The sequence below is a fragment of the Larimichthys crocea genome, unplaced genomic scaffold (genome assembly GCF_000972845.2).
Source record: "Larimichthys crocea isolate SSNF unplaced genomic scaffold, L_crocea_2.0 scaffold146, whole genome shotgun sequence".
Taxonomy (NCBI): domain Eukaryota; kingdom Metazoa; phylum Chordata; class Actinopteri; family Sciaenidae; genus Larimichthys; species Larimichthys crocea.
The window spans coordinates 227,846-238,681 of NW_020852003.1; the positions used below are offsets into that span (position 1 = coordinate 227,846).

A 10,836-nucleotide genomic window follows, 5' to 3' on the forward strand; every position below is an offset into this window, starting at 1 on the left:
TTTGAACGATGGATTCACACACACGCACACGCACACACACACACACACACACACACACACACACACACACACATCAGCTCTGTTAAATATGTTAATAACTGTTCTCACACACCAGAAGTCGCATGTGGCGACACCAACAGATATTTCATCAATAAACCATTTTCATCTGGCTGCTTTGTCTGGTAATAACACACACACACACACACACACACACACACACACACACACACACACACACACACACACACACACACACACACACACACACACACACACACACAGCCTTTCATTGCAGCCTGGATGTTGAAAGAGACAAACATCCATGTGTCCCACATTCATCTCTGACAAACAGACGATGCTGAATGTTCACGCTGCTTTTCCTTCTGACTTTAATGTCCAACATATAAAAGACTTCTGTGACTGACGGCACAGTTTGTTTTAAGGCGACCTGAATGACAGCCGGTAAGAGCCGGTAAGAACCGGTAAGAGCCGAACCTCTGACCTAATTGGTCTTTAATGGGATTGTCAGGCAGCTCTGGCTCTGCAGGTCCAGCAGAGCCTGACACCTGCTGGGCTGGAAGCTGCTGCTCAGACTGCCCACACAGACGATGCATTCAAAGCCTGCATGCATCGTGTTTGTCCGTTTTTCTAATTTGAACATGTGAGTTTCCAGCTGTGTCCCTCTTACACTTCCATGGAGTGATGTGGTAACAGGTCACGGCCTGCTCGGCTGAAAGCAGCTGAGAGCTTTTCCATGAACTGTGAGGACGACCTGACGCTCACCAAGAATCTACGTGGTTAAAGAGCCGGCAGCGTGTCGCTGTGCTCGCTCACTCTCATTCACTGTCTGCGACTCTTCACCGCGCAAATTAAACGTCTTCGAAGCTGCTTCATGAAACAAACAGAGTCAGAACAGACGACAGGTCGAGACGCTTCAGGCTGACTGTGGACGTCTGGTTGGTGTCCACGGCGTGATGGTGGCGGACACTCCTGCAGGTAAATGATGGAGGTGTTACTCAGCACGGACACTGGACTCAGATACAGGTAAACAGGTGAGATACAGAACCGGGAATCAGAAAACACACCGGGAAACCGCTGGAACAAAGGGCTGCTGAGCGAATCAGGTCTGAGAAAACTGGGATGACACCAAAGTCTGGACATGAACCAGGACAAAGACGTCACAGTCCTGAACCGTCCTCAAACGTCCAGCAGTGATTTCATCTGTCAGCACAATGTAATGAAATGAAATCAAAACTATTCAGTCATTTAATTAACTCAGAATGAATCAACGTCCAGGAGCCGGTCGCCTCATCCCAGAGTGAAATATAATATAATGTTTAATCATCAGTGTTTGTTGGAAAGCTTCAATCCTCTTTGTACGGACGCAGATTCATTTGTAATTTGTTGACTCTGTGTGGACGCGAAGCTGCTTCCATGAATCCACATCGAGGTTTTGGGGCAGTTTGGTCCAGATGGGAGCTTCATCTGTTTGTGTGCAGACTTTAATACATGCACACTGTGTGTGTGTGTGTGTGTGTGTGTTCATGCTTTGTTTTAATCACATTTGGTGACAGATGGACGTTTGTTGACATGTTTCCCCTCACACACAGATCGACTCCACAGGCGTTTTTTAATTTGAAATAATTCATGTTTTAATGACCCCATCAGATTATCAGTTCACAGAAATGTTCAGACAAGAGATTAAAGTGAAACCTGCAGATCAGAGACCAAACATTTCACACAGCGGTGAAGGTGTGAGAGTGTGTGTGTGTGCGAGATGTTGCATTATACTCTCAGTCACCTGTCCAGGTGTTTCCACCTACAATCAGTCTCTGCATGTACCTGCTGCACACCTGTGGATGATCCATGTTTGTGACTTTCAGCTTTAAAGTTTTGGAAAACCTCCACGTGACGTCGCTCCATAAACTGTCTCTGACATGTCGTGTTTCCAGAAATATCTGTTAGACGTGACTGTTTCACAAACACACGTGTGTGTGTGTGTGTGTGTGTGTGTGTGTGTGTGTGTGATGTCTCAGTGACAGGCAGAAGCAGCGTCGTGTATTTAAGAAGAAAGTCGTCCCCGTACAGATCATTAATGATCCTGCAGGCACATTTGCTGCTCGGTGTGAGAGCTGTGATGTCTTTGTCCTGGATTTTCTCACTGCTCGTGGTCACCGTGGCACTGCGGCGTCTGAGGAACGAGCCCGTCAGAGGGAATCAAACGTTAATCTTAACTTTAAAAAACCGAAGCCTCCAAATATTCAAACCGCAAAATGACCCACGAGCTACGAGAGGGAAAGAATCCAGCAGAGTTCATTGTGAACATCAGTCATGATCATTTGAATCAGCTCCAGCTTTTAAATCTGACAGAACCTCAAACCCTGAAGCTGCTGAAGCAAACGCGGATGGTTGGAGTCTTCCTCCATCACCACAGTGTGAGATCCTCATGAACCACGTGTGGTCCAGATATCTGAATTATAAGACGTCCAAGATGTCTTTGAAAAGCTTTTCTCCAACCCAGAATATTGACTTTCCTATCATCATGTAATATCTTCATCACTGTGAGGTCACAGTGGCAGCAGGTGACTCCCACCCTGAGGGTCTCCTGCTCTAAAGGAGGCGTCCTACGCCTGGATCACCTCAGCTGGCTCCTTTTCAACCTGAAGGAGCAGCTACTGTTCTCCAAGCTCCTCCAGGTCAGGTTTGCCTTCAGACTCAGGTCCCTGTGAACCACAACACTTCAGGAAAAGGTCTGAACCTGCAGGGAGCGGTCCGACCTCGAGGCGCTGACCTGTTCACACTCGGCTGCAGAACGCCTCAGCGGGTTGATTGATGGTTGCAGCCCGAGCGTCACGCGGTCACTGTCAGAGTCCTCTGTGTTTGCTTTTTGGGTCATTTCAGGACTTTCAGTTTTAGGTCCAGCTCGATAGTTTATCCACTCACGGATACGTCTGAGCTGTTGGACAGCTGCAGGAGGATTTTTCTGAAATCTCTGCTGTTCTGGTCAATGTTTGAAACCCGACCAGAGGCGCCGTGGTCCGTTTCAAAGTGTACGAGAAGGAGAATACACAGCTGACAGGAAGAGAATCCGGTTGATTTTCAAAATAAAACACCCTCAGGTAGCATGTTTACATATTCAGAAGCACGTAACCAGAAAAAAATAACCAAATCTGAGCAGGTTGACAAAGTGTGCAGGGAAAAACGCTTCTGAAGGTTTAAAGTCACGTGGAGAACGTCACGTCCGCGACGTGTCTGACTCAAGGTCGAAGCTGACAGACGCTTAAATTTCCATCATTTGGAAATTTAACTTAAACCCAAACCAACCCTGAAAATGAGCCGAGGGTGAGATTCACAGGAACATAATGACACCGACACTGTGACTCATTTTCTTTCTTCGTCTGTAGCTGAAGCTGAGTAATGAACCGACTTGTTAAAAAGTTAGAAAATGAATGCATGCTGGACCACACACACACACACACACACACACACACACACACACACTGCACAAAGGGCCCAGCTGTGGGAAGTGATTGCTAAAACTGCATCATGGCAGCTTCTCCATCATGTCTGCGTCTTCTTTCTGTCCTCTGAATGACTTCCTGAGGACGTGTCCCCGTCCTTGTTCGCTCTCGTCCTCTCGTCTCATTTCTTCTTTGTCCTGCTCTCTCTGTGTTTTTCTCTCTGTTGCACGATGATTACGAGGCTTCCTCTCGCCGACGTCTTTGGATTAAAGTCTTTCTGCTCTCGGCTGCTCTCGGCTTTTTGGCAGCACTAATGTGACTCGGAGGCAGAAAAACGCCGATCGCAGCGGTTTCTAAAAGCCCATATTCATACTTTAATAAGTTTAACAGTCTCAGCCATCAAAGATGCAAATAAATCCTCCGACAGTCTTCAAGTCTCCGTCTCAGTTCCACCTTCCTCCTGCTCTGTCGGATCATTTTACGGCCTGACGCTCATCCTGACGAGCTGTCTAATGAACTCTGTGTCCCTGCTCTGATGAGACACGTTATTTTATAGTTTGGAATTAGTTTCTGTTGGTTATGTTAACAGAGCAAATGCTGAGATCTGCACAGGAACCACGATAAGAACAGACTCTATGAAGGCCAAATGTGAGGCGGACCTTCTCACGTTCAGGTTCATTTGTGTTACTGCAGGTGATGCTGTAAATATTCACCTTCAGTCTGGAACAGTCAGACAAAATGCAAACTTTACCTGCTCTCTGTATGAATATGAAGCTGTATCATGGAGCTCTGGGTGTCCACAGGTGGAGGTCAGGTCACATGCTGATGAACCAGAATGAAGATAACTGAGGTTTACCACAGGTCGATTCAGCACAAACGGACTTTACATCGACACGTCAGTCACATTTTGAGAAACTGTAGTTTCTATGAAAAGAAAAGATGTTACGACCTGTCTGAAAATGATTGTTGTTCTTTTGCTTTTTACACACACACACACACACACACACACACACACACACACACACACACACACACACACACAGAGATAATCTGCCCTCCCATCCACTAACAACACCTCCACCTCCGGGTGTGAGTTAGTAACACTGTCACAGTTTGGACAAATGGTCTGAACATTTCTGACGTCAGCAGAACAAACACACACACACACACACACACACCATGAACAACACCTCGAGTTCACAGCCCCGAATAAAAACACTCAGTTATCCACAGAGAAAAACTCAAATATGAAATCTGGATTCAAAAATTACAGCTCACACTGAAAGCAGACTGTCTAAAACCTGGACGTAGTCTCCGTGACGTCCCTGCAGACTGTCTAAAACCTGGACGTAGTCTCTTTGACTATTTTTGGTCCCATACTTTCAGGCAACTTGAAGAAGACGTCTCCTCCATGAAAGGAAAGACAATTTAAAAGTGTCTCGTCTCTCTCTGGTCGAGTCTTCATTGCGTGCTTCAACACTTGTTAATTCTTCTTCTTGTGCTCTCAGGCCGCAGCAGCTTCAGGCCGGTCCACCTCCGACACGAACCTCCCGCTGACTCGCTGTCAGCAGCTTTCAACGTTTTTCACTTCAAGCATCAGAACTGCTTCTTTGTGCCTCGGCACGTTACGATGCAGGTGATTGATTCACGGCCTGACTGTCGGACACTGTGCGAGCCATTAGTGCTCACGGCACGGGGATGGAGCGACGGAGTCCTGCAGAGGCTGAAATGTTTCCAACATGTGACTGTTGGTGTTTCTCTAAACCTCGCCTCGATGAGCTCGTTACTGCATGATAGAAATTCCATCAAGTGCAGATTTAATCCAGCATGGTTCAAAATTAAACAAACTAACCACGGTCCAGTCTTTGTGCTCGTCTTAACTGCAGATTATTTCATACCCGATATGTTAGATCAGGGGTCCCCAAACTTTTTTCCGGTGCGGGCCACATCAACTTGCCTTTCTGTGATGGGGGGCCGGGGTCAGTCTATAACTGAAATGATATCAGTCCCACCAGGATTTCGTGACCTTTTTTGAAATAGTTGTGGCCTAAAATCCCTGATGTTGCATGAGGCTTTAAAAAAAAATTTCGGTTAAAGTTGCTTTTTACATTTTTGTTGCGATTTTGTTGCGGGAGGAAGTAAAAGTTGTGATAAGTTGTGATTCGACAGTCGCGGAGAGGGCGCAGCGAGCACTAAGTCCACGGCCCCGGGAAGCGGCGAGGTCCGGGCAGGAGGGCGCTGTAAAGCTCGCGTCCGGAGCCGTGAGCCACCTTCACCCCCGAGCCTTTCCAAGCCGACCCAGAGCCGGTCACGGCGCACCGCCACGGAGGAAATGCGCCCGCCGGAGGCCAGCCAGCGCCGGGGAGAGGTCCCACGAGGGGATCCTCCCGCACCGTGCGGCCGTCCCTGACCCGCCGAGTTGAATCCCCCGGGCAGACTGTGCGGAAGATGATCACGAGCAAAGTCATGAATGCCAAGCTTAATCATTAAGTGTGGATATTTTATAATAGGAAAATGCAATTTTGTAAAATAGGCCATGTTTAGAGGGATTGTTTGGGATCGTTAAATGGGCCACTCCAATTGTTTAGGCGGGCCGGATGTGGCCCGCAGGCCGTAGTTTGGAGACCCCTGTGTTACAGTTAACTGGAAAGAGGCCTGCAGTGACCCTGATCCATCTGTCAGAGGTAAAAAGCAGCAAAGCTTCAGATCTGAGAAGCAAACGTTTTGTTTTTTTAATTTGTAACCGAACAAACAGAATCAACATGATGGCAGAAATATAAATGTAACACACAGGAAAGTGTGAAAACAGAGAAAAGTGCACAACTTCAGAAAAGAACCAAACTTTTCTCTCAGGCAGCTTTAACAACGTTTTACTGAACGAGTCTACGGAGAGCTCCAGCAAATACAAACATAGAGTTTCCTTTAAATGTGTTGGAACAGAGATATAAAGTGCAGGAGGAGTGTAGAGGAGTACATCTAAGATTCTGTTCATGTGAGGCTTTTTAAAATAAACAAAAAATACAAAAACGTCACTAAAAAATTGCACATGAAAGAAAGAAAAAGAGACGTTTAGAGTTCGACTCTTTGAAAATATGATTTGATGGTTAAACGTGGATGAAATAAACTAAAGAAAACAGCTGATGACGACTTCACGTCCGAGCAGCTCGCCGCGCTCACACTCACACACAGGAAACAGTTCCAGCATAACGAGCTGGATATTAGTGCCTCTGCTCTACTCTAATTAATGAACAGTTAAATATCGTTGACTTCAGATTAAATAGGATTACATAAGACGCGTTTCTGTGTGCGATCATCATTTGGCCATCCTGGAGCGAAGCCGCCTCTTGATGATCAGGTGGTCGCTCTCTTTCTCCTCCGGCTCTCTGCTGAGGATCTGAAACATGAGAAATGATTAGTGTCATACTTTGTGTGTGTGTGTGTGTGTGTGTGTGTGTGTGCTGGACTCACCGGGTGTGGCGGCATGTCCATCGGTGAGGAGATTTCAGGCCTGTACAGCTTCCGTTTGTTCTTCTTGGCTCTCAGACTGAGAGATGAAGAGGATGAAGAGGAGGCTGCTGAGTCTGCATCGCCTCGACCGCTCACCAGACTCATCATCTTCTTGGCTGCAGAGACGGAGACAGTGTGAGACACACACACACACACACACACACACACACACACACACGTTTGTTGAATCCTGATGATTTTAAAAAACAGAAACCAGGATCAGGATGGAGGAAGAGAGAGAGACTGGAAGGGAAAGGACACGAGTGATAAAAAGGATGCAGGAAAGGTGGAGAGAGGCGAGAGCGCTGGAGGAAACAAAACAAAGATAAAAGTGAAGGATGGAGGGAGGATCAGACGGCGTCGGCGTCGGAAGCCCGAGGCGACAGTTAATTGACCAGCGGTCCCCGAGGATGAAGCACTGAGACGACGGCGGAGCGTTCCAATATGTTTGCTGTCTTCACGTTCTCCTCTAAACCTCATTAACTCGCCGCCTTCGCCCGGGTACTCAAACCTGCGACATCAGACAACGAATGATTCAAGCGGAGACTCCGAGGCTCGTCCTCACACGTGTCCTCTGTGATCATGACTGGAACGTGACCGTCCAAACTGTGTCAGAGCAGACTTCCATCATTAACGTCTGCGTTACTGCAGCAGCTCGTTAGAGACTGCAGGAGGTGTCAATGTGTCAGTGTCCCTCAGCTCTGACCGGGGGACACAACCAGACTCGTCGACGTTTCGGTCCGTTCTCCACGTGACTTCAAAGTGTTTTCTTTGGTATTTTTCTAAATATTTTAATATGCTGCTTAGTTAAACGTGATCGACGTCACAGCCACAAATATATTTTAACTTTAAAGAAACTGTGTTTGCTGAATACTGCTTCCTGTGGCGTGGAGTTTCTTTAGTGTTGTTGATGGACACTCACAGTGGACACTTTGGACACAGTGTGTTTTGTAAGATCGTCTCCGCCGCTGACCTGTCGCTCGCTCCGCGGACAAAAACCTTCTTACCGTCACGCTGCATCAAAACTCAGAGGAACAAACGACCCGCAGAGCCTGAGGCTGTCTGACCGGAGTGAGACATTGACGTCTGATATTTAAGAACAGGAGTGGAAACCTACAGAGGGGATCCGAGGACAGCACGGCCCCCTGGGTAGAAAAAGGTTTCACTTTTGAGCTTTAAAATGTTTCAGACACAAAGAAAAGCTCCGTCTCTGACCATCAGGGTGCGGTGAAGTTCAAACCGACCGAAGGTTTTATTTTTATTTTTTTTGCTGTTTGGTCGATTTAAAAACTGCAAATATAAATCAAATATAAACTGTGATCACACGTTCGGCCTCCTGCAAATTAATGCACACGACCAGCGGTGATATTGACGTTTTAAAGTGTGTGTGTGATAGAAACTCTGCTGCCGATCAAATGTTTCCTAAATGAACAGCGAGGCACAGCAGCTGATCGACCAGGGAACGCGTGGCAGCCTGTAGAGCTGCTGCAGTAACTCTGTGTGGAGGAGAAGTAATCATCATTCATTGACTCAAACAAACTGCAGAGCGATGAACGGCTGAAGAACAAGAAGAACGACATGCAGACGCCGTGCAGCGTGAAAACAGCTCTGCAGATTTCATTCTGCGTGAAGGAGGCGCTCTGTTAACGCTGCATCCAAACTGTCTTGGAGACGCTTTAGTTTTCTTTTGAGAGCGACTCTGCAGATTCCTCGTCACTTCGATAATCGCTTCAGATGAGAGCGAACGTCTGGCAGGATAAACAGTCACACACTGACACACTAACCTTTCGTGCCGAGCAGCGTGGGGGAGCTCTGCAGGAAGTCTCCGATCTTCTGCAGCGCTCCTTCCTTTCTGCTGCGGATGCTGCTCTGCGAGCCGTGGCTTCCCGCCGGGGAGGAGGTCTGATCACGGACGACAGTGAACTGTGGTTAGCGCGATCAGCACAGCGTGAGGTCGGCTGAGCACAAAGAGGCCGACAGTACGAGCAGATGGGAAACATCGACGGTGGAATTTAACCGTTACATTTCTTCATATCATGACATAACAGATGTGACCTCCTTGTGTCATGCTGACTTCAGGTGTTAACTGTATTTATGTTAATCCGTGTATCAGAGCACATGTTCGTGGTTATGCATGTGTCTGCGTGTCTGTCACCTCCTCTCGGTGTGGGGTCAGCTTTGGCGTCAGTTTGGTCCTCGTGTTCCGTCTGTTCTCTGCCTCCACCTCTTCCTGTCAACACACAGACAAACATGAGAGACACAAACAGTGTGTTAACACCGGAGTCATCTGCAGAGGAGGATTAGTAAGAGGCCGACGGGCAGAAGAAGAGAGGTCAGACAGAAAACAACCACTGCACGTTTCCTGATGAAAAACATTCAGACGCTCTGTGCTCGGCGGGTCAATTTTACCGTTTTACCAGCCGGAATAATTTTCAAGGAGAGAAAGCGAGCTCCAGTTTGGGGTAATTTACCTGCCAGACGAAACATCGTTGTGTCTGCACGGCTCAAAAAACACACAATTAATCTTCTGATCGTGATGTCGGGGACAAACACTTAGAAAAGCTTTCGTTAAAGACCGAAGCAAACAACAAACACGAGCGTCTGTGATGTTTCCTTCAGTGTCTGTTGATGATGGCGATGAGCTGGATGACATGATGGCGTGTGAGTCAATGGAGAATGAATGAAACCTTCAGGTCACTTCTAAAGAACGTCATCAAAGCATCCACACTCTTAATCCTGCTTGACTTAATATAACCTGAACAGGTGAGTTGGATATAAATTCGCCCTCATCCCAAACCAAACTCAGATCTGATGTTTGTATTTTCCTGCATCAGTTCCAGCTCAACATCTCCCCGGGCGTTCATCGGTTCTCGAGCAAATGAAGCGATTCTGACTCACGGGGACGGGGTCGACCTGAGGGGGTGGCAGAGGGAGGAGTGGGCGTGGCGGACGCCGTAAAACATGCTCCAAACCCAACGAACCGACGGAAAGAAGGTCACAACATGTGGAGTCATCGGTGACTCAGTGGACGGTTTTAAAAATAATCTGAGGAAGAGAGAGAAGACGTGAAGGAGGTACATGATGGAGCTGTGAGTAAGAAAGACACAGATGAGCAGCGATCAGTCAGATAAACCGTAACTGGAGAAAGTAAACGAGACAGAGAGAGAGATGAGATGATAGAGGAAGCGTGTGCAGAAAGTAAACGAGACACGAGATAACGTGAATTAAGACGGGGACAAAGAACGATGCAGAGAAGATGCAGTCTGATTAGCCGGTCTGCTGTTAAAAAACACAAACATGTTCATGAAAAACGTCGTTCAGAGACGCCCTGATTGGATTTAAGCATCAGAAGACGTGTTCTGAATAACGACCAGCAGGTACACACAGCATGAAAGAGGCTGTCGGACGATCGTAATTTTGGGCCTCACGCTTTGTCATGGACTTAATAACTGACAGTAAGTAGGACACAGGTGCAGCAGCTTCTGACCTCCTAATCACCGGACACATTAAATATGTCGTTACATCATCAGACAGATTTATTCATCGTTTAGAAAATCAGCCGTCATTAAATCCTTTGACTAAAATCCTAATTCTGATGTCCTCCGGCTGCTCCGCCTCAACTCTCTGTGATTTACAGAGTTTATGATGGACAGTGAAGTAACCTGCTGACAGCTGTAGCTGCTGTTAGCTCATGTTAGCTCAGTCTGTTAGCTGCTGTTAGCTCATGTTAGCTCAGTCTGTTAGCTGCTGTTAGCTCATGTTAGCTCGGTCTGTTAGCTGCTGTTAGCTCATGTTAGCTCAGTCTGTTAGCTGCTGTTAGCTCAGTTTGTTAGCTGCTGTTAGCTCAGTCTGTTAGCTGCTGTTAGCT

General features: G+C 47.2%; 1 protein-coding gene across 4 annotated transcripts in view; it reads right to left on the minus strand.

Moving 5' to 3' along the window:
- Positions 1–6,310: 6,310 nt before the first annotated feature.
- The window catches only part of kif20ba (kinesin family member 20Ba), a 30,634-nt gene continuing 26,108 nt past the window's right edge, over positions 6,311–10,836 (minus strand). For all 4 annotated transcript variants that reach the window (XM_027275531.1, XM_027275533.1, XM_027275532.1 and 1 more), the window contains 4 exons: positions 9,124–9,198; positions 8,753–8,870; positions 6,930–7,084; positions 6,311–6,855 (listed from right to left, as the gene is read on the minus strand). In XM_027275531.1, coding sequence (XP_027131332.1) covers positions 6,775–6,855; positions 6,930–7,084; positions 8,753–8,870; positions 9,124–9,198 — 429 coding nt within the window. In that variant the 3' untranslated portion in view covers positions 6,311–6,774. The remainder of the gene's footprint in view (positions 6,856–6,929; positions 7,085–8,752; positions 8,871–9,123; positions 9,199–10,836) is intronic.